This window comes from Haliotis rufescens, unplaced genomic scaffold (assembly GCF_023055435.1).
Source record: "Haliotis rufescens isolate VD_foot unplaced genomic scaffold, xgHalRufe1.0.p SCAF_101, whole genome shotgun sequence".
NCBI classification, from domain to species: domain Eukaryota; kingdom Metazoa; phylum Mollusca; class Gastropoda; order Lepetellida; family Haliotidae; genus Haliotis; species Haliotis rufescens.
The window spans coordinates 436,199-460,490 of NW_025963782.1; the positions used below are offsets into that span (position 1 = coordinate 436,199).

Below are 24,292 nucleotides of genomic sequence, written 5' to 3' on the forward strand. Positions count from 1 at the left end.
ATGAAGTTAATGAAAGCAAGATAGCCAAAGTTTGTCTAGGCCTGGATTATGTTTTCTCATGGGGAAGCTTTCTCAGTAATTGCCCCTGTCCCCTGGAATCATCATCGTTGTCGTCGTCGTCATCATCATTTAATGTTGTAACCCATATCTGGTGTCCCCCTGCCTTGACATTGCTGGAGTGTGGCTGAAATTGGCATGAGACCATGCTCACTCACTCACTCACTCACTCACTCACTCACTCACTCACTCACTCACTCACTCACTCACTCACTCACTCACTCACTCACTCACTCACTCACTCCTGTGTTTTCGGAGCATTCCCTATGTTAGCTATCATTAAATCAATTTGCTTACGGCATTCTCATGTATCCTCAGTTTCTGTCAACTAAAATGTATCAACTTTACAGAGCTCCAGATAAAACTAGTGGGTAACAGAAATTTGAATACCCAGATAGAATTACTGATACCCAATGATTTTTAAATGCATGGGTAATATACCCACAACACCAAAAGCTTATCTGGAGCTCTGACTTTATATTCAAAGTGGTTTCAATGTGCCTTCTCTTTGGTCTACATGGTGATGAATGTTGTTTTTCTCTTTAGACATGATGAACTTCTCGGTGAATATATACAATGACGGCAACGTCTTGGAAGTTGTAACTAATGCAGGTAAGTTTGCTGTTAGTGATTTAATACAAATAAGCCCTAAACATATGTAACTTAATACTCTTGAGATGACAGGCTTATTTTCTCATATTGGCAATTCCTACATAGGGTAGTTATCAGTTATTTGGAAGCTCCCTTGTCAAGTGTGTATATCTGCTCTCCCTAGGTTCTCACGGCACCCATGTGGCGTGCATCTCGGCTGGCTGCTTCCCCGACAACCCCGAGCGGAATGGGCTGGCCCCGGGGGCACAGGTCGTCTCCATCAAAGTAGGAGATACACGCCTCGGCTCAATGGAGACTGGGACCTCTCTAGTCAGAGCTGTGAGTGCGAAATATCAATACATAACATAAGCATGATAAGACATTTACTTACATTGTTGCAAGGTCCTGTTTCAGAGATAGAATTGGCCCTTGTCCTATAGTCCTTGCCAAACTGCCTAATAGGTATCTCATAAGGACTAGTAGAAGTTTTTCATATTTAAGGGTTTTGCTATATGTTATCATTTGGGGACTGGTGAACTAAAATATTAGTTTCTGTCGCTGTTTGTTTCTTAAGTGTATGTCTTGCTATCAATATGTATGATAGTATATTTTAAGATTATGTAACCTTCCAATCAGTGCTGTATACAAGGAGTAAGAACACTGTCTTGGATAGTGGCACAGAGAAAATAGTTGAGTATCTTCTAGGATACCACATGCAATAGAAAATAATTGGGCGTTAATTCAGAATAATACAGACCGACACTAACTGACAGTTACTCCCTGCCAAACCAGCACTTACATGCTACCCTGAGAACGGTGCTCCCAACTGTTTTCATTTGGTAACAGACCTTTTTTGTGTTTATTTTCAGATGATCAAAGTATTGGAGCGCAAATGTGATTTAATCAACTATAGTTATGGAGAAGCATCTCACTGGTCAAATTCAGGGTGAGTTGCTTGATCATGTTAGTCATTAAGATGTTTTCCGCAACATAATTCATTTTACATTATCATGTATACCGTATTCGACGTAATAAGCGCCCAGAGCGCTCTCAAAATTAGAAATAGGGGGATCCTATTAGAATACTATTTTGGTGAAAAAAACCAGTCGAAAGATAAATTTTGTGGTTTATACTGACCATGCTGACAGCCTGAAATGTTTATATACGAGAGATACATTTTTTCGGAATTTAATTGCCCGTAATTAAGGGTGCATATAACACACGAGTACGTATTATATGCGAATAAATAAGTGTTGTGTACATTGATCAATCAGAAGGGGTGCTAATTGGGATTGTTCACTAGCCAATATATTAGCAAATATCGCTGTGGGCGCTTATTACGTCGAATACGGTATGTGTGTCATTCAGTTTTTATTATGTGCCAATGATTTTCCTTGCATTGTTTAATCCTTCTGTGGTGATTAATTTATATGTGGGTTTGTTTTTCAGGCGTGTGTGTGATATAATCAATGATACAGTCAACAAGCATGGTGTGATATTTGTAGCTAGTGCTGGCAACAATGGCCCAGCATTGTCCACTGTGGGAACCCCAGGCGGGACAACTTCAGCGGTTCTAGGTAAGCTCTCCTTGTCTTTTAAGGGTGGGATGTATTAGTATGTAAAAAGGTTTATACTGCCGAGGTCTGTTGTAAAAAATAAATGTTAACGTCAGATCAGCAGTATTTCAGCTTGTAATGGCACAGTTCTCTCTATGCCTCTGAGTTGTGTATTATTTCATGTTTCACCAAGGGACACTGGTGACCCGGTTGTTTAAGGCGTGCAGAATTGCATCCCTTGGTTGTGCCAGGATTCCAGTCATGAGTTTGAATCCCAGATTTGCCCTGATTGTGATCCATGGTTTGACACCACCATACCAGCAATGGTGCTCTTCACTACATTGGTGCTTGCGTCGATCGATGCTCATGATGTCAACCACTGGATTGTCTGGTCCAGACTCGATTATTTACAGACCCTCGTCATATAGCTGGAATATTGCTGAGTGCCGCCTTAAACAACAAACAAACAAAACAAATACTACAGTGGTGCCAGTCCACACTTCATCACGGTTGGCTTTTCTCACATGTTACATGAATTGTTTCATTGGCATTACTGAGAAGTTGACAGATGACAAAGTAGATACAATTTTTGGATAACAAATTCTTTAATTACAGTAAAGGCGACGTTTCAGTATAAGTCCTCATACATTTGTCAAGCAAGACTTTTCAGTTAGAAAAAACATTTTTATGTGAATATCACCGATTTATAAGGTACTTTATTTGCCGGTCCACAGGGACCAAGCCTAATTTTACTGGTAAAAAACTGATCATTAACAGTAAACGGGAACACTGGTTGTTATCCATAAATTGTTTCTACTTCATTCTCACATGTTAAGCCGTGTCTGTGATGTGAACTCCTGTTCAGAGTGTTAATCCATCTCACTCCTTGCCCTCTGTCCAGGTGTTGGAGCCCACGTGACTCCTGCCATGATGGCTGCAGAATACTCTCTCAGGGAACGACTACCTCCGATGCAGTACACTTGGTCTTCCAGGGGCCCGGGGTGAGCAGTCCTGCAATAACCTTCTCGAGATTATTGATAGTTCCATATTCGCCTGGGTCACATATGTTATTCCGGTGTTTGAAACTAAAAGGGGTCCTCAAGGTTACTGCTCAAGTATTTGATTCTTGGAAGCCACTAAACTTGTAACAACAGGCTTATCGCAAGGACTTTCATGCTAAATTTGAAATGCTGATTACTTTTTGTATGAGTTCTCAACAATGAACAGTATTTTGATTTTTGAACACTGTGAAGATCACCTCTCAGGTCTGGTGTGGAGATTATTATGTCTTTGTACTCAGAAGCCAGAGTTGTGTGTATGTATGCTTACACTTGGAGTTCATGGCAGATCAAGGACCTGGGGTTCAATGTGTGACGTTGCTGATTATGTGAAACAAGATTTCATTTTTCAAGACTCAGGCTTTTGACTATATGTAATAGTTACTTGTTTACTCACATGGTGCCTTGAAGAATGTTTGGAACAGGCTTTTTGAGATCAGCGGATATTTTGATAACATATTTAGCACATACAGTGTTTGAAATTATTATAAAACCCCAAAAGGCAGTCGTGAAAAATTGCATTTGATTTGGTTAAAATAATACTAAGAATTACTTGTGAATCTACAAGGAATTATAATAAAACTTTGGATATGTATTTTATAACTGAAGCTTGACATGATAGTGCATGGTTTTAACATTTGAGAATATATGTCATCTCAGTTTTATTGTGTCTTTTTCAGTCATGATGGCGCTCTAGGAGTGTGTATCAGTGCTCCTGGTGGCGCCATTGCCTCCGTGCCGAACTGGACCCTCCGCGGCAGTCAGCTGATGAATGGTACCAGCATGAGCTCTCCTAATGCTTGTGGCGCTATAGGTAAGACTTCACATGATGCTTTGTAGGTACAGTGGATGTTAACATGATAAATTACTCATTGATGATCATGATGAGGAATACTGACTTGTATGGTGATGGCTATTTTACTTATGACACAGATGTTCATGGGACTTTGTTGAGCTGATTGTGTTAGGTAACCAGAGTTTGTTTGTTGTTTAACATCACACTCAGCAATATTCCAGTTATTTGACAGCAGACTGTAAGTAATGAGTCTCGACAAGATGATCCCGTGATTGATATTATGAGTAATGATCCACGTTATCCGAGTACGATGGCACGAAATCAATAAGTCTCTGAGCTTGAGCTCCCGGTCCATTTGGTCTTTGGTCCCGATCCTCTTACAAGCATGGGTTGCAATGGGATGCAAACCATTTAAATTTTGGTGGAAACATGTCAGTAACTTGAACCAAATTCTACCAATACAACTAACAGATTAAGTGAAACATATTACAAATTTGCTCCCAAATTTCTTTTAACATCAATTGACCTGGTTACCATGGCTACAGGCATTGTCACATATACAACCAAAAACCAAATATATGCCACTTTGATGAGCTTGTGATAGAAAAGTTTGCAGGTTTTGAGGAGTTTGGTGATAAAATGTGACACAAAAGATGATATTTTTTCATCAAAACTATACAGTCAATCATGCTTATATTGATAACTGTTTTGTTTATTGATAATCAATCATTTAAGACTCTATTTATCCAAGTTATTCCAAGTTGCCTCAATTTGGGTTTTGGCATCTCTGAGTAACCATAGCTACAAAGCTTCTCTTTCTAAGACAGGGGGCACGGGTGGCCCAGTCGTCTAAGGCGCCGCGATTCGCTGTGCAGAGTTGCGTCCCTTGGGCACGCCAGAAACCTATGATTGTGGGTTTCGAATCCCGATTCGCCCAGATTATGTTTCTAGGTTTGTCAGCACCATACCCGTGCTCGTGGGTTTCACCGAAGGGGTAAACGTCTGAGACCTGCATCACTTCGGGCTTTCCTCCCACATTAAGCTGACACGCCGAGATATAACTGGAATACTGTTAAAAGCGGCGTTAACCCCAGCTCACTCGCTCACTCACTCTTTCTAAGACTATGATCTTCACTTTGGGTTTCCTACCACAGTAAGCTCCGACTCTGAGATATAACTGAAACAAATTTCCAAGTGGTATTATCATGATTATACCTGACTCACACTCCCTCTCAGCTGAACTGACCATGCTTACTAGTAGGTAGTTTTGAAGGTATACCAGGTTCACACAGGCATGACAAGCCTTGATTATTCATGTTATCCTCAAAAAAGCCTTGAAAATCATCAAAATAGCTTGAAAAGCCTTGAATTTGTACAAAATGGCATACCGGTATACTAATGTTCATACTCATCTTTCGGCCGTAAGAGTAATATATAATATGCTGGATTTAAAAAAATATTGACAGGCTAAGGCTTATATTATAACCCAACTAAAAATGCCTTGTAAATGGCAGTTGAAAAGACCTTGAATATAAGTGTTCTGTATATGTATGGACCTGGGTCTACCATCTTTAGTTTTCTCACAGTATGTATGATTATCAAAAGTAGCAATCAATGGATGTCCTGATGTATTGTTCCAGCCCTGGTACTGTCTGGTCTCAAGGCAAACGGAGTCCCCTACACCCCACACAGTGTGAGGAGAGCTCTGGAGAACACAGCACAGAAGGTGGACACCGTGGAAGTGTTTGCCATGGGCTATGGTCTGGTACAGGTGAGGGCTCTACTCAGCTGCTACAGCAGGACTCTGACCAGCGGTTTAGTCTATAGAAAGGGGCACTGGTGGCCCAGTTGTCCCAGGCGCCAAATTCGCTGTACAGAGTTGTGTCCCTTGGCCACGTCTGCAAGTTATGATCGTGGGTTTGAATCACGGTTCACGTCGATTATATTTCTAGGTTTGTCAGCACCATATCCGTGCTTGTGGGTTTCACGAAAGTGGTAAATGCCTGAGACTTGCATCATTTCGGGCTTTCCTGTTATATTAAGCTGACATGTTGTGACATAACTGGAATACTGTTGGATGTGGCGTTAAACCCAACTCACTCACTATTGTATAGAGTATTGGATATGAAAGTAAACTATTCATCGAACATGTAAATTGAGACATATTATAAACAGTTGACTCTAGCTGAGTAGCAGTTCCAGGGGCCATCATAAAAAGTCTGTATATTACAAACTTGCATGGTTCTAACATTGTATCTAAAGACTGTTTGTATTAGGATCTAAAGACGTGGAATATTTTAGCCAAGTGGAAAGTCTGACTCAACATCCAACAATAACATGACCTTTTTTTATCTGATTTTGGTTAAATAAAAGTTCTCAATGTCTTGATAAGCTGAAGAGCTGTAGTTAGTGAGAAGTGATCCCTGATAAGATGTTGCTTCCTACAGGTGGAGAAAGCGTTCGACTACCTCTGCCAGAACGCCACAGAGAAGGAGATGAACATGAAGTTCCAGGTGACGTGCCAGGGCGGCAAGCGGGGGATCTATCTCCGGGAGGTGCCCCAGCTGCAGAAGCCTTCGGAAGTGTCGGTGTCCATAGAACCCAAGTATTTCGAGGAAAAAGCTGGTGAGGAGAAAACAACAGAAATAACAAATAACTGAGAAAAGGCCACCTTCCAATATCTTGTCCCTGAAATTGGTTATAGTTGGCATGTGTACTGACACCATGAGGCCCTGGGCCCCGTTCCACAATGCGATCTTAGCGCTACGATTGTCGTAAGTCAGTGTTAAAGAATGGGAGTTACGATCGACTCAGCGCTAAGATCACTTTGTGGAACGGGGCCCTGGGCCTCATTCCTCAAATCGATCTTAGCGCTACAATGATCGTAAGCCCATGTTAAAGTATGGGACTTACGATCCCTTTAGCGCTAAGATTGCTTTGAGGAACGGGGCCCTGGTCATAAACATAATGGTCAAAGTCTAGCAGTGTCTAGAGGTACATAGATTAAAAACTATAGCAATGAGCCTCCATGACACAAAGAACTGCTCAACTCCTGACACTCCTGGTTCATTTTTGTGTAGTACATGAGCATTATATTTTTCTTCACTGAACTGAAGGCATCCAATGGCAATGAACCAAAAGTGGGGTATACATGGTATAAGTAGCCAATCATTTCTGAATTGCACCAGACCTTGGGGATATGTCATCTCCTGATGGCTCTTGTCATTGTCAGCACTTCGCTGGTTTGTATACACTGTTCCTTCTTCACACGGTAATTAATACATTTGACCACTTGGCGGTGTAGTAGTGATGCTTGTTAGTTTTGCCAACTAATGGAAGGAAGTAAAGCTATTTACTCACTGAGGCCATAAACTTTGGTCTAAGCTGTTGCTGGTTTTCTTCCTGCTTGAGCCAGGCTTTGTCTTGATTAATTGGTAACAATAGCAATACTACCCCGCAAATCAGCCGTAATTGTTCACAGTTGATGGCGTGATTTAGTGTTTACAAAAATTGTGAAATTTGGAAGAGGTGTGTTTTTGGAAAGATGAGTTCCTGGGTGAGTTGGGGGCGGTCAGGTAGCCTAGTGGTTAAAGCGTTCGCTCGTCACGCCGAAGATCCAGGTTCGATTCCCGACATGGGTACAATGTGTGAAGCCCATTTCTGGTGTCCCCCGCCGTGATATTGCTGGAATATTGCTAAAAGCGGCGTAAAACCATACACACTCACTCACTCCTAGGTGAGTTGGTGGTACTTGCCAAGATTTACCTTACCAAATGTTTTTTGAACACATTCATAGGAAACTAATTGAAGAATTTTTAGATTGATAAGTTTTGTGTTTGTATGGCATATGTCTCTGTATGGCTTCTTTGTCCAAAGCTGATACTTGTACACAGGATACAAGTCCCCGCCCTCACAGGCCACCCAGGGGACAAGGACACACCATTGTGTATAGTGGATCCCTTAACCATACCTGCATCTGCACTTGGGTTCAAAACTGACATTCAACCCGAGGTTGCCTGGGATGTCAGCTGTAACCCATGCTGATAGGTTAATTATCTATGATCTGTGTCACTTTGGGCTTTCTGTCGGTGATCCTCCCAGTTGTCGGACAGTGGAATATATTTTAACTGCCACACATCTGCACATGGGAGAAGACCTTCATTAAGCTGACACACAGTAACTGTATTCGACGTAATAAGCGCCCACAGCAATATTTGCTAATACATTGGCATGAGAACAATCTCAATTAGCACCCCTAAGGGCCTTCCGATTGATCAATGTACACAAGACATATTTATTCGTGTATAATACGCACTTGTGTGTTATATGCACCCTTAATTATGGGCAATTAAATCCTGGAAAAATATATCTTGTCGTATATAAACATTTCATGCTGTCAGCATAAACCACGAAATTTACGATCTTTCAGGTCTGCTTTTTCACCAAAATAATATTCTAATAAGAGCCCCCTATTTCTAATTTTGAGAGCGCCCTGGGTGCTTATTCTGTCTAATATGGTATATAACAAATTCTATTCAGAGTGGCTTTAAGACAACTCATTAACTGATACTAATCCAAAATACTTTCAGCTCAAACTGAGAAAATCGAGTTCAATATCCAGTTCAGCCTTGTGTGCGAGGCATCCTGGGTTCAGTGTCCGGCACATCTAGAGCTGATGAATGTGTCCCGGACTTTCTCCGTCAAAGTTGACCCAAGAGGACTGCCAGAGGGGGATCACTTTACAGAGGTACTGCCAGACTCTTACTGGAATCATGACTCTCAATAGTATAATGACAGGAGAAGTTAGGGCATGTGGTCTTTTTGTGCAGACTGTTTTTCAGACTTGTAAGCCTCATTATTGATAATGAAAGTAAAATGAATATTGCCTCTCATCAGGGTTTCGTGTTTATCACAAGGACAAGATTTCGTGTTTTTCCCAAGAGTTGGTTTCACCTGGCGTAGAACAACATTCACTCAATCACAGTCTGTGCCAAAGACCTTTTCTGCTGGGCTGAGATTATTTCAGTGCAATTTAGTGTGGATTATTTTTAGATGAGCTTTTCTGGACAGAAATATATTTACTAGACTTTGGCTCCAGACTAGTGGCTTATGTCACTGACTTATCATTCCTCATTGGAAGAAACAGACTCCATACATAGACCTGGTGGTGAAGGGTCTAATTCCTGAGAGATCCAGTATTTAAACTGTCATGTTCTTGTAGGATTATTCAGTGTATGTTGCAGCATATCAGTTTAAACAATGTACATTGTTGATTAAAGAGATCCTGTCTACATGCTCTAATAGCATTTGTTGAAGGTATATGACTTGTCTGTCCTCAGGTGTGCGGGTATGATGTCCAGAATATACAGAAAGGTCCACTGTTCAGGGTTCCTATCACTGTCATAGTGCCTTCAAGGTAAACAAGAAGAATGTTTGACAAATTGATTTGACAAATCAAATCTGCTTCTTTTTATGATTAATGTTCAAATTTTTTTGGTGCATCTGCTCTTCGGTATTTTGTTGTGTTTGGGGGCACGGGTGGCCCAGTCGTCTAAGTGCCACGATTCGCGCTGCAGAGTTGCGTCCCTTTGGCACGCCAGAAACCTATGATTGTGGGTTCGAATCCCGGTTCGCCCCGATTATGTTTCTAGGTTTGTCAGCACTATACCTGTGCTCGTGGGTTTCACCGGGGTGGTAAACGTCTGAGACCTGCATCACTTCGGGCTTTTTTCCTCCCACATTAAGCTGACACGCCGTGATATGACTGGAATACTGTTAAAAGCGGCGTTAAGCCCAACTCACTCACTTTTGTTGAGTTTATTTTATTTTTATCCTTCTCATTACAGAGTGACAGACAGTACCAACTTCTCACTGTCATACAAGGACATAAGATTCCGTCCAGGTCAGATACACAGACGGTTCATTCATGTGCCCGAAGGAGCAACTTACGCAGGTGGGTACTTCTAGTGATGTCCCTGTGGTTGAAGTATTCTCGGTCTACAATAAGGGGCATCGGTGGCCCAATTGTCTAAGGCAGAGTTTCGTCCCTTAGGTGTGCCAGAAATGTGTGATCAAGGGTTTGAATCCTGGTTCACCTCACCATGTTTCTAGTTTAGTCATCACCATACTTGTCTAAATGTCTATAACATGCATCCCTTCATACTTTCCTCCCTTGTAACTGAAATACTGTTCAAAGTTAAGCCAAAGTCACTCACTCACTCATTGTGCAATAAGACTGCAAAATCTGACAAAACACTGTGTTTTAATTTTTGGTAAAGTAACTCTTTTTGTTTGTCAAAGGCCATTGTTTTCCTTACATCGAGACCATAGTTTGCTGAGGTGTTTATGAAGGCCATGAGAAAGGAAGAATTTGTTTGGTTTCTTTTGTTAAAATTATCCTTGTATTTTCTGAATGTTCATGACCATTTACATGTCAGTTCAAAGCAAATTTTCATATATGTATATGAAATGGATGAACTTACTGTCAGAAATAGCCTTAGGCCACACACTTTTTATTTTTCATTTCACGTGCCCACCGCCCCTACTTAGAAGCACCCGGTCTAGGAAATAAATTAAACATAAAAATATTCAATTTTATTATGTCTCCCGCTAGTAATATAAGCCTTTTGTACAATATAAAATGTTATATATAAGTTCCATGTGTATACATCACTATCCGTGATTCAAGAGGCCACCTGCAAATCCAAATCAGAAAGATTTTCTTATTTATAAACAAATAATTGGCATTAAATTTTATATTTATTTCAACTGACCTTGTGTGGAAAGGGTGGAATTAATCCGTGAAACATAAGATTAAAAAAGTGTGGCCTTAGCAATGACCAGAACAAAATGTACCATACATTGTCTGAGTCTCCAGTTTAAGACACGTTAAACCCCGCAGACCTCAGATATGCATTTGAAAGAATAAAAGAAGAAATACAGGTAAGACATGTACTGGCTTAACCAATGGTACAGTAGTTCTGTATTGTGTCCACAGTTCTCCATGTGCAGTCTCAAGACACAGAGAAGAACTGCCGAGTACTCCTACACACACTGCAGCTCTCTCCACAACACCAGTACAAGAAGTACGAGTTTGAAAGATTTATAACAATATGTGACTCAGGAGATACTACTCAAGCATTCCCAGTGTTGGTAAGTGTACACAGACTGCCTGTCAGTGATGGTCTCAATCACAGTGTAGCTGCTGATGTAAACAACATGCCTGTTTATTGTATGTATATGTTGTCTGCCTATTTGTGTTACTTTGCTTAACCCGTGAAGGTCCGGGGTAGAATAGGTCTTCAGCAACCCATTCTTGCTGTAAAAGGTGACTATGCTTGTCGTAAGAGGCCACTAACAGATTTGGGTCATCAGGCTTGCCGACTTGGTTCACAGGACCATGGAACTAAAAATGATAACAAACAAACTCACAGACGAGGCCTTTGGCCTGGGCTTGGTTGATGCATGTCATTGTGTTTCAAATGTGTGGGTCGATGCTCATTGTCACGATGATGTCAGTCACTGTATTGTCTAGTACAGAATCGATTATTTATAGACCGCTGTCATACAGCTGGAATATTGCTGAGTTCAGCGTTAAACAACAAAGAAAAAAAACCCTGCTGTCTCACACTGTTTTATGTTGGAGTTTTTCTTTTTTTGTCGAGTTGGTATCCAAAATACTTGTAGTTAGTTGCAGGCCTCAAATAGAAAACACTGATCCTAACCATTTTTCAAATGAAACAAAATCGTAGCCACAAGATTCTATTTCTTTGGGCCTAAGTGATATGTTCGACAATGCAATTTTTTTCAACTCAAAAGTATATGTTATATTAATATTATAAAATCTGTCTGACATATTTATATACACTGACATCATTCATATAGATCTGCATTATTTCAGTATTTATGTTGATTCATGTGTTGTTATATAATGAATACTGTGGAGTAATGTGTTTGTGTTTACAGGACGGTGTGACTCTAGAGTTGTGTGTCGCCAAATGGTGGGCCAACCTAGGGGAGGTAACTCTTGACTACTCCATTACATTCTTTGGTGCACAACTTGACGTCAGGCAGCCAGTCATGGTATGTTTTTGTGTGTAACAAGTAAACATTTGTCATCAGATCATTAACTATGGTAATTTTGTTCGTAATGAACTTGTTTTGATGATAACAGACAATATTGAAAGCATCATACCTTTAAGTTCGGGTGATGAGATTAGGTATTTGTTTTAAAATGTGGCACTCAGCAATATTCCAGGTATATGATGACAGCCTATAAATAAAAATTATCTATAAATCTATAAATAATCAAGTGATAATATGAGCAGCGGTGACATGGTGTCAATCAAATCAGCGAACCTGACCATCTGATCCATTTAAATCGCCTGTTATGACCAGCATATGTTGCTGTGGACCAATTCTAGTAAGGATTTTCCATGGGGATCTGAAGTGCACATAAGGCCATTAACTATTTTTCGTTTCACCAGCCCAACACCCCTACTTAAAAGCAGCCAGTCTTAGCAATAAGTTAAACATACATTTTAAATTATTTTTTTTGACTTACGCTGGTAATACAGACCCTTATACAATACCGTATACGACGTAATAAGCGCCCACGGCGATATTTGCTAATATATTGGCTAGTGAACAATCTCAATTAGCACCCCTTCCGATTGATCAATGTACACAAGGCTTATTTATTGGCGTATAATACACACTCGTGTGTTATATGCACCCTTAATTATGGGCAATTATATTCTGGAAAAATATATCTGTCGTACATAAACATTTCAGGCTGTCAGCATAAACCACGAAATTTATTTTATCTTTCAACTCAAAATAACTCATCTTTCAAAATAATATTCTAATAAGAGCCCCCTATATCTAATTTTGAGAGCGCCCTGGGCGCTTATTACATCGAAGACGGTATATAATGTTATATGTAAATTCAATGTATTAAGAGGCCAGCTGCAAATCCAAAGCAGAATGATTTTGTTATAGATAAATAAATTCAATAATATCTTATAATGATTATTTGTATTCTTATTTGGACCAACCTTGTGTGGCAAAGCTGGAATAAATCCGCGAAACACAAGATTAATAAAGTGTGGCCTAATAAGGGGATTGGGTACATTATCACATCCTTGGAATTAAGAATATGTTTTGCTTCACTTTTGTGACTGTAATATCCTCTGTACTTACATATCATGCACAGGGAGAGATGGTGAGGTGAGGTGAAATGGTGTTTAACGTCGTGTCCAAGATTATTGCACTTATATAGCGACGTGCATGTACGTGTGTGTGTGTGTGTGGCTGCTTGTACTAGTCCGGACTGATGCCGATTTATAGTGCTAGCCCACTGAGATACCATGCTGCAGTTTAACATGAATACCCCCCTCAGACACAGTATACTGACTCCAAGCCGACCAGTCCTTGTTTTAGCCCCTTAATGCCGAGCGCCAGACAGGGTTACAACAAGTACCATCTTTTAACGTCTTTTGGTATGGCGCGGCCGAAGTTCGAACCCCGGACCTTCCGCTCTCCGGGTGGACGCTCTACCACTAGACCACGGAGGCGGTCACATGTAGAGATGACAATCTGAATGTTCTTTATTCTAAAACTGTGTTCCAGTATGTACTGATGCAGAATATGTGTCTTGTTTCAATATCTGACTGTAATTTTCTCGGTACTTATATCATGTATGTATGTGTAGAAATGGCAAACCGAAAGCTTATCCCCACATTGTGTTTCAGCATGTAGCAGAGGGCATTTCACGATTCAATGTCCGCTCCCAGCTGAAGAATGAGGAATGCTTTCCTTCTATTAACCTGAAAACCATGGTGCAGCCTATCAGGTACAGTCATGTTCTAGAACTCAAGACAACCGTTACATATAACAATTGTTCTCATCACTGTTAAGGTTGGAACTAAAGTTGTATTAAGAAGACTTATCGCATTGTTGACTAGTGATGGACTGTAGTGTTTCTGCTTGTTTCCAGGCCATCTGAACATCGTATTCGGTGTCTACACGGTGCTAGAGACTGTCTTCCAGAGAACAGGCAGATCTATGGTATAGAGCTGTCCTACAGCTTCCACATGGTCAGTATGAGTCATATAGTGGTGTAAACAGTGTACCTCATTCTTATTTAGGGGCATCAGTGGCTGTCAGGCAAGATGCCACACTTCATTTGCAGAGTTGCATTCCTTAGGTGTGCAAAATCTTGTTTTCATGGAATTCACTCTTGTGATTCTTGGTTTGTCGGCACTATGCCCATGCTCATGGGTGTTATCAAAGTTGTTTATTTTACCTTATCCTGACTCATACTAAATGTTTATCTAATCTTATTCCTGAAACGTAGTGGAAACATCTTGTGCAGCGTTCCCAGTGAACAGAAAACATCTCACCCAAAAGCAACTCTCTCACGCGCATGGGCACCGGAACCACAAGACACACTGTCTGACTCATCTATCTGTTATTTTCGCGCTGGCTAACTGGTGGTTTCTATTTTGTGCTCTCTAATCTAAGTCATCTTCATCATCTTGGCCCTTCCGATTTATATTTAGGCTTGGATTACTTTCTTGAGACCTTCCTATATTACATTCAACAATTATTTTCTAAATTTGACACCGAATTTTTCTCCTGTGGCTTTTTGAAAATTCCCTTGTTTTCAGTATGAAAACGTGTACAACGTGTCATATGCATCTATCTGGTAATGATCCACACACCGTTTGTTCTACATGCACTAAACGCAACTGTACTGCAGAGGATAGGTGCGATTTCTGATTCTTGGATGAAGAAGTGTTTGCTGATTATGATTACGCAGTCAAGAGGAAGAAGATGGACAGGAAGAGGCGGGATCCTCAAAGAAGAAGATTTTACACCATCCCCTCCTTCAGACGAAGAAACGGGACATTCATTCAGCCTTCAACCAGACACAGACTTTTACACAGCCACGAACCTGCGCCCAGCCACCGGCATTCATGCAACCTCCTACTTTTGCGCAACACTTGACTTTCACGCAGCCTTCAACATTTGTGCAGCCTTGTATATTTCCGCAGGTCTCTGCACCTGCATCTTCACACACTGACTTGACTTGCCTCCCATCATGTCAGTTCATCTCAGCTGGCCTTACTTTTCTTTGTCACCAGGGCTTGATAGCCAACTCCCACTGGTCTGATCTTTACACCAAGTCTTTTCACATCAGTCACGGGATTCTTCTTACATCTTCGATGGCTGCATCTGTAGCATTAATAAGGAGATGGTCCAAGACTCTAAGACCAGATGCTCAGACCATGGACTCAATTTACAAACAAGAGCAGCTTCTCTGTCATGCAGAAGGCCAATGACAAGCGTTACAGTGGTTTCAGACGAGTCAAGAACGGATCATTTCGTAAACCACCAGACAGACATGATCATCCCAGCTGGGAGAGGGGATCTAGAGGATGCCGTACTCACCTCTGAAGGGGAGCTGTAAACGACCCCCAGTCATTGAAGTACAGCAATCAGCAGTAGGTTGAAGACTGGCAAGATATTGGAGAAATTGGGACATTCTAAGAGATCTATTCATAATGATCATCCTCAGAATTGATACAGTCCACCTCTACGCCAAGAACCTCCACTCTTATCACAACCCACCGAAATTTCAATATCCAGAAGCTCTACAATCCAGGTAGACAGAAGTGATTGGCACTCTTCTCACAAAGGGAGCAGTGAAAATAGTAGAACCCAACGTCCTATCTCCAGGTTTCTATTCACCAAGTTTCTTAGTCGCCCAAAAGAAATCATTTGAATACTTTTGTTTAATCTACAACATGAAAGAATTCAACAAAAAGTATCTCCAAAAGCCAGACAAATTTAGCATGATTTAGAACTGAAGCCAATGAAAAGCAGGAAGACTATTTGGCAAACATCGATCTCCCAAGATGCTTACCTTCACATCCCAGTCATCCTGCCTCCAGGGCCCACTTGCACAAAGCGATCTTAGCGCTAAGATGATCGTAACTCCCATACTTTAACATAGGCTTACAATAGTCGTAGCGCTAAGATCGCTTTGTGCAAGTGGGCCCAGGAAATATCTGCGCTTCCTCTACAAGGGTCATCATTAACAAAGGACAGTCCTGCTCTTATACAGTCCCGTGGTTATCTGTTATGCATTTTTACTTGGACGACTTCAACTGAATTTTGCTCTGAATCTACCAACACAGTTAGGATGGGTAGTCAACTATCAGATCTCAACCCATCCCAAGATCTCACGTTCTTGGGCATTAGGTTCATGACGGGGCAGAACCCTATTCAAGTTGCAGCAGATCATTGGATAAAAATCCAAAGTTATCTTCCAGCAGTAGTTTACAAAAGAATATCGATCTCTTCATGGCAAGTGACCCTACGTCTACTGACCTTGACAGTATGGGCCAGGCTTCACCTACACACCATACAAAGATTCCTTAAACCGTTCCTCAACAAGAACTGAAACTTCAACTTCCACAACATCTGAAGAACCATCTCAAATGGCATCTTCCCGAGACAAGGTAGTTAACCATGTTAACTGACAATAAAATTCCAGTTTCCACCCTTGCCGAACTAGGCTGGAATTTCTGGGCTTGATCGGAGCACCACCAGTGGCTATTACAGAGCCTTTTTCTATGCCTCTCCTATGGACCAATCAGATTCCACCTCTTGTATCACTTGCATTTGCTTCAAACAAAATGGAGGCACCCAGTCAAGACGATCTGATCAATATAGTGATAAAACAGGTCTTCCATCGCGAAGTGCATCAAATCACGTGAGCACCTTGATTAAAAACATGAAAAGATTAGGAAAATAACTGTTCACAATGATTTGGTGGTTCACATGCTTTGCAAATCCTGCAATCAACGGAAATCTGCATAACAGTTTACGAACCTGGTTTCGATTTCATTGCACGCTTTTGATTGGACTATGCATAGACTTCTTAGTCCAGCCAAAATTTAACTCCATAATACCAGCCTAGTTCGGCAAGGGTGGAAACTGGACTTTTATAGTCAGTTAACTCACTTGCCTCGGGAAGATGCTCAAATGGTGGACAATACAGGCCATTTGTTGCAGAGGAACTTACTTGAACGAGCCGGAATACAATCAACACCTATTTGTAGAGGCCTCACTGCAAGGATGGGGTGCCCATCTCGACTCGGTAGTCATGTTGGGGCTGTGGTCCACAGACAAAAAACTCTTCCACATAAACCATTTGGAGTACTAGGCAGTAATCCAGCCAATATCTCATTGGGCACTACATTTAAGAGACAAGCACTTGATGATAAGAACAGACTGTGGCCTTCTACATAAACCTCCAAGGCATGACAAGATCTACTCCCTTCTAAGGTAAACATTCCAGTTGTATGATCTAACAGACAGCCTGAATTGGAGAATGAAGGCTAGACATTCCAGGTGCATCCATGTCTTAGCAGACACCAGTCCACACCTTCAAGGAGTGGATGCTCTATCCAGAAGCATTCAAACTGGTGGCAAGGGAAAGAGGTTGCCTATCGTTGGACCTATTTGCAGCCAGGTTAACAGACAAATTGCAACCTTCGTCTCCCCAGTACTGGACCCTCAGGCTTGGACCACGGCGCCCTAGCAATATTATGCGAGGGTGTTTCAGAAGAAGGTTGTACCCCACAGTTGTAACCATAAAGAATGCAGGCAATGGACCTAGAAGATGTCTTACCACATTCCCATGGGGGTTGCACAGAACAGACCACGTCCAGACTCGCACATCCAGTAAAGACCCACCACCAACTGAGATTCAAGCAATTAGTATGAGTCAGGATTAGGTCAAATGTGAAGTTTTAGGGTGAAAATATCATTTTTACTTATCCTGAATTATACGCCTGAAGTACCCGTCCTGCTGTCACTGCTCTCTGATGTTTCCACCTAAGAAATTGAGGAGAATATAAGGATGAGTGATAAGTGATGAGTCACGGTTGATCACGTGGTTCCCGTGTGCATGCACATGAGCATGATGAGAGGGGTGTGTTTGGGTGAGATGTTTCCTGTTGAGTATGAGTCAGGATAAGTATAAATGATATTTTTACCCTAATAATTCATACTTCTACATCCTTCATCACTTTGTACTTTTGTTGTTAGATCGATCTCACTTATTCCTAGGTACCCAGTACACCATGCTTGTCGTTCAAAACACAGCTAATATTAGGATGGTTACAATGTGTCACCTGGCTCATTAGGTGCCATTGGATCTGGATAGCATGGATTATTCACATACTATTGACTACTGACTTTCCAGGACTATGATTAAGAAACTGGTTTGACGTGGCTGTGATTGTGCTGACTGGCATAAAACATTAGGCATGAATAAGTTTTTGTGAACATGTCACCTTGATGTTTTGGGTTCAGAAATAAGACTGATAGCCGTAATTAAAAGACTTTAAGAGCTGATTTGATGTTGAGGTTTCTGTTTGGATCTCTGACTTTGAGAAGATTTGTGTTGTTTGTATTAGGGCTTGGAGGAGTCCAAATTTACTACCCGGGTACATGACCCCCTATTACCCGACCCCCCCTATTACCCGACCCCCCTATTACCCGACCCCCTATTACCCGACCCCCCTATTACCCGACCCCCGAGTACCCGACCCCCCGAGTACCCGACCCCCCTATTACCCGACCCTTCCCGAGTACCCACTGTAGGCATAAAGAGTTGGGAACAAAATGTCTAATTGGGAATTGTTTTACTGCAGCCGAGTTACCCATCCCAGGCCTATTTTGTATGTAAATATTATTTGTGTTTACAGAGTAAGGCTGGTGAGGTGATGCCAGACTGCTCATTGCTCAGTCATATGCTGTATGAATCTGAATATGAGAGTCAGCTTTGGATGATCTTTGACTCCAACAAACAACTCATAGCATCAGGAGATGCGTATCCCAATCAGGTAATGCTTTACATTTCATTATTGAACGATCACTTCACGTAAAGTGTAGATGAGTCATCCTTTCATAGGAAAGATTTTGAAGTTTCTGTTTTGCCAATTATGTATTTTAGGCATTGATTCTGCTGAATCCTACACATGGTCTTACAAATCTGACTCTTTAGGCTCAAAATACAATTCTGAATCATTTTGACTTTTGGTGCAGTTTAACTAAAATGCTCTGTCATCATTTTAACTGTTTGCTTCCATATGCAGCCGAACCTCGTTATCTCGGATGTATCGATATCTCAAGCTTATTTTTCTATCCCAACCGCAGTATGATATAATGTTCAAGCCTCGTTGTCTTGAATGTCCGGATATGTCGAAGGGTCCCGCTAGGTTCGAGATAATGGGGTTTGACTGTATGTTAGCAAGGCGCTTGTATTCAAAGTTTAAATTGCCCTGATGATCATCCATGGTTTATGAGGACCAGACTGTGCTGGTAGGTTTAACCAAGTGGTAAATGTCTATGGCCTCAGTGTGTCACTTTCATCCATCCTCCCACATCGGGCGCATGGGTGGCCCAGTCACCTAAGGCACCGCGATTCGCTGTGCAGAGTTGCATCCCTTGGGAACACCAGAAACCTATGATTGTGGGTTCGAATCCCGGTTTGCCCAGATTATGTTTCTAGGTTTGTCAGCACCATACCCGTGCTCGTGGGTTTCACCGAAGTGGTAAAACGTCTGAGACCTGCATCACTTAGGACTTTCCTCCCACATTAAGCTGACACGCCACGATATAACTGGAATACTGTTAAAAGCAGCGTTAAACCCAACTCACTCACTCACTCACTCACTCACTCACTCACTCACTCACTCACTCATACACTCATACACTCATCCCACATCAAGTTAACATGTTTCCAATGGCCTGTGCTTCAGTACACTTGTAAGTTGGAGAAGGGGGACTACCAGCTGCTGATGCAGGTGAGACATGAGTCCCGAGACAGCCTGGAGAGGATCAAGGATGCAGTAGTTATGCTGCATCACAAGCTTGCCACCTCCGTCACTCTGGATGTCTACAACCACCCCCAAAATGCTCTGACTGCTGGCAAGAAGGTCTCTTCATTCGCAGTTGTCAAAGGAATGGTCTATCCATTATATGTGGCGCCCATGTCTGAGGATAAGTAAGTGATTCATGGAATTAGAATTGAAATAAAGACCAATAGGAGATAATCATAGAGCTGTCGTTCATTATATTCCATTGAACAGTTATTTGGTAGCTGATAACTGTTTGTCAACCCTGTAACAATGCAACAATAAATCTGATATAAAACAATATTTGTGTTAAACCAACCAAGACACACATGTATAATTAGGCACAACTCACCTATTGAAACTGGAAATCAGACAGTTTAATTGAGCAGCTGATCTCCAGATAAGCTTTTGGTTGTTTGGGTATTTTACCCAGAGTTTTGATTTTTTGGGGGGCAGCCACAATTTTTAGAGGGTATTTCAAGAACATTTACCCACCTATTTCTTGACATTTGGGTATTTTAACCTGTTTCGTTAAAATCCTTGTAAATCATTTAAAACTATATGTATTATAGTATACACCAATCAGCGACTGTTTAAGATACACTGACTTGGCATGATGTGTTCTGCAATTGGAATCTATCAGTATTCGAGTCTGTTTGCCGCACTAGCTTTTCTGAATGTAATGGTCTATGAATTTCGTGAATTTCGCGATATGCTGATACACAATCATTTTATCTAACAGTTGTAATGTATACATTAGCTATATTATAATAGCAAATTTATAGTTGTGTATTTTATACGCCAGGATTTGATTTGTCAGCGTCTTTCTTTAATGCATATTTTAAGCAAATACACAGCTTATCTCGAGCTTTGGGGAAGATAACATATTTCAATGTTAAATTAACAAGGTTTCTTTGACAATGACATTGACAGTAGATCATGTAGATGGTACATCAGAAGGATGATGATAGCGGATTGATTAGTAGTGAAATCTGAAATTACTTAGAGGACATCGGTGAGTCATCTGTATGACACTTTGTGTTTCCAGGCTGCCTAAGGGAGCATCTGCCGGACATTTCCTACTGGGGACAATGTCCCTGGTTAAAGATGATCCATCCAAAAAAGCAGTAAGCTCACATTTCAATTTATTTTCCCACCTTTCTGTTGCAGTGACAATGTTCCTCATAAAATATATTGCTCTAATGTCCATGTCCATAATGTCTAAAGTTCATGTTAAACTTGACTCCTGTATAAGTTATGGGACCACAAATGGCCCAAATGTCTACAGCACCACAATTTGCTGTGACGAGTTGTGCCCCTATACCATTATGTGTGTGTGTGTGTGTGGGGGGGGGGGCGTTCGGGTAGCCTAGTGGTTAAAGCATTCGCTCGTCACGCCGAAGACCCGGGGTTCGATTCCCGACATGTGTGAAGCCCATTGCTGGTGTCCCCCGCTGTGATATTGCTGGAATATTGCTAAAAGCGGCGTAAAACCTCATTCACTCACTCATTCACTCACCATTATGGTGTCCCATAAATCTATGATGGAATCGTGGTTTGCTCTGGGTTTCTGGGTTTCTGAGCACCATTCCCAAGAGTTTCACCACAGTGATAAACGTCTAAGACCTGCATGACTTCAAACTTTTCTGTACCACATGAAACTGACATGCCATGATATATGTATAACTGAAAAATGTTCAAAGTGGTGTTAAACCAAACTCATTCATTCACTGTACAAGTTAACATATCTCTGTTTCTCACCCCAGAGCTCGGTACCGTTCAAGTATGTCCTGACGGAGAACCCCAAGAAGTCCAACAACAGTAAGAGTAATGGGAAGGAGAAGGAGAAGGAGAAGAAGACAAAGGAGGAAGAGTTTAACGAATCTGTCCGAGATCTCAAGGTCTCCTGGATAACCAAGTACGGAAACAGGATCTGGTTGATCTAATAAAGTGTTGTGGATACTGTTCACATGGCAGGATTGGATCGGTTTAGGCAACTGAAAATTATCATTATTGGCTAACTGGATATGAAGCCGAGAAGATTTGATCACCCCTTTTTGAGATTTCTTTTTGCCATTTCTTTACCTTGTCAAATATTTTGTTTGTTGTTTAACGCCACACTCAGCAATATTGCAGCTTTATGATGGCGGTCTGTTAATAATTAAGTTTGGACCAGAGTGAGTGAGTGAGTATGGTTTTATGCTGCTTTTAGCAATATTCCAGCAATATCACGGCGGGGGACACCAGAAATGGGCTTCACATATTGTACCTATGTCGGGAATCAAACACGGGTCTTTGGCATGATGAGCGAACGCTTTAACCACTAGGCTACCCGACATCTCATTTGGACCAGACAAACCAGTGATTAACATAATGAGCATCGATCTATGCAATTGGGATACGATGACATGCATCAACCCGGCCAGCAAGTTTGACCACCTGTTCCTGTTAGTCACCTCTTTCAACCAGCATGGGTTGCTGAAGATCAATTCTAACCTGGATGGTCACAGGAAGTAATTAGTCTTGGTGTAAATTAGTTTCTTTATTGGGTCAAACTAACAGCTACGATGTTTGCTTTGCAGATTTGAGCTTGGTAATGCTTTGTATGATGAACTGCGGAAGGACTACCCCAACCACCTGCCTCTATACATTGCCAGACTTCAGGCCCTGGACACAGATGAGGTGAGCACTGCGTTAGCTTGGATGTGCAGTGGAGGCGATGGGCTATTGGCCGATGTCCTTCACTTGGGTTGCTGTTAAGACTATTTAGCTCTGGGTTTAGATAGAAGACATAAGTTTGCTATGCAACCCATGCACTTCAGTGACTTGCAGTTTAAATGCAATGTAATGATAATATTATTTTTTTCTTGTATTATTATATGTTGTTCATGAACCTTCTGAAACAGTATGAGTGAGGCAATTTTGGTGAATCAAAAGTTGAAAGGGTCAAATGCATGTATTTTAAAAGCCTGAAAAATGTTAGTTCTTTTTCACGCAAAGAGATTGATTGATATTGTTTCCATATTAATAACCATTTAAACAACGCTGTGAAAAGCTAGTTGCACCAGACAAAATCAGGTTGCACCCTGGTCCCATGAATTTATCAAAGTTGAAACACAGATGCATAAACTTGTCTAAAAAAGTAAAATCACAGACCTGTGATGACTGTGTCCTATGTCATGAAACCGACACAACACAGGGATTAGTAAAGAAAACTTAGACACATTGAGTTTGTTCACGGATTGATGTTGTGTAAGTAAGGGTTGGTCCGATACAAATTTGAATTTTTTGGCACATGTACTTAGTGCATGTAGACATAAATATTAGGTTGCACTTTTCAATAATATGTTACACAGATGCATGTTTTATAGAGCTAAATCGAGCCCTGACATACCATTTCTACTGTAGTATGTTTAATAAACAAATTTGCCTCTGTTGTGTTTCAGGACCATGAAAACAACCTGGGAGATATCATATCTCTATCTCGTCATATCATCTCAAAGATTGACCAGCCAAGTTTGCTAGCCTTCTACGGCATGAAGAATGACTCAAGGCCAGAGGCGTCAACTGTCAAAAGGTTTGAGCTATGTTTGACTACAGATATCTTTCTCTGCACTGTCAAGTTAACATCCAGGGTAGAATGTGCTGCTATCAGCCTGTTGTAAAGAAGGATTCAAATAGATGGGTATATTTCTGTAAGCTCTGATGATGTTAAACTTATCGGGATTGTGTGGATTACCCTGTAGGAGTGAGTGAGTTGGGTTTAACGCCGCTTTTGACAGTATTCCAGTTATATCGCGGCGTGTCAGCTTAATGTAGGAGGAAAGCCCGAAGTGAAACCCACGAGCATGGGTATAGTGCTGACAAACCTAGAAACATAATTGGGTCGAACCGGGATTTGAACCCACAATTAAAGGTTTCTGGCGTGCCCAAGGGACGCAACTCTGCAAAGCGAATCGTGGCGCCTTAGACGACTGGGCCACCCATGTACCCTGTAGGAACTCCCTCACCTTATGCATAGACATGGCCCTCCTGTACAATGCTGGATATACTGCTTGTTACGACTATGCTCTGTTTTCCAGAACGTGAACTCCCTACATGCTTTGACATGGTTATTGTGCTACCATTGTTAACAAATCTCCTATATCCTGTTGGAATGTCCACCAATAGTTCACTGTTGTAAATACATCTAAGCACTGAATGCTGACTGTTTCATAGGTCCCCCACAACCTATGTTTGTCATACAAGGCAACTTCATGGTTTGGGTGGTCAGACTTGGTGACTGGTTTGTATGGTCCA

General features: G+C 41.3%; 1 protein-coding gene across 1 annotated transcript in view; it reads left to right on the forward strand.

The window, feature by feature from the left end:
- LOC124121003 (tripeptidyl-peptidase 2-like) overlaps positions 1 to 24,292 on the forward strand; it is a 40,118-nt gene that overhangs the window by 13,096 nt on the left and 2,730 nt on the right. Inside the window, exons 6-26 of the mRNA XM_046483945.2 lie at positions 604 to 669; positions 833 to 987; positions 1,518 to 1,594; positions 2,098 to 2,225; positions 3,106 to 3,205; positions 3,943 to 4,076; positions 5,699 to 5,829; positions 6,506 to 6,683; positions 8,648 to 8,805; positions 9,398 to 9,474; positions 9,905 to 10,011; positions 11,056 to 11,210; positions 12,024 to 12,140; positions 13,811 to 13,911; positions 14,056 to 14,155; positions 18,842 to 18,979; positions 19,898 to 20,142; positions 21,042 to 21,120; positions 21,760 to 21,911; positions 22,576 to 22,675; positions 23,440 to 23,570. Of these exons, the coding sequence (XP_046339901.1) occupies positions 604 to 669; positions 833 to 987; positions 1,518 to 1,594; positions 2,098 to 2,225; positions 3,106 to 3,205; positions 3,943 to 4,076; positions 5,699 to 5,829; positions 6,506 to 6,683; positions 8,648 to 8,805; positions 9,398 to 9,474; positions 9,905 to 10,011; positions 11,056 to 11,210; positions 12,024 to 12,140; positions 13,811 to 13,911; positions 14,056 to 14,155; positions 18,842 to 18,979; positions 19,898 to 20,142; positions 21,042 to 21,120; positions 21,760 to 21,911; positions 22,576 to 22,675; positions 23,440 to 23,570 (2,629 nt within the window). The remainder of the gene's footprint in view (positions 1 to 603; positions 670 to 832; positions 988 to 1,517; positions 1,595 to 2,097; positions 2,226 to 3,105; positions 3,206 to 3,942; positions 4,077 to 5,698; positions 5,830 to 6,505; positions 6,684 to 8,647; positions 8,806 to 9,397; positions 9,475 to 9,904; positions 10,012 to 11,055; positions 11,211 to 12,023; positions 12,141 to 13,810; positions 13,912 to 14,055; positions 14,156 to 18,841; positions 18,980 to 19,897; positions 20,143 to 21,041; positions 21,121 to 21,759; positions 21,912 to 22,575; positions 22,676 to 23,439; positions 23,571 to 24,292) is intronic.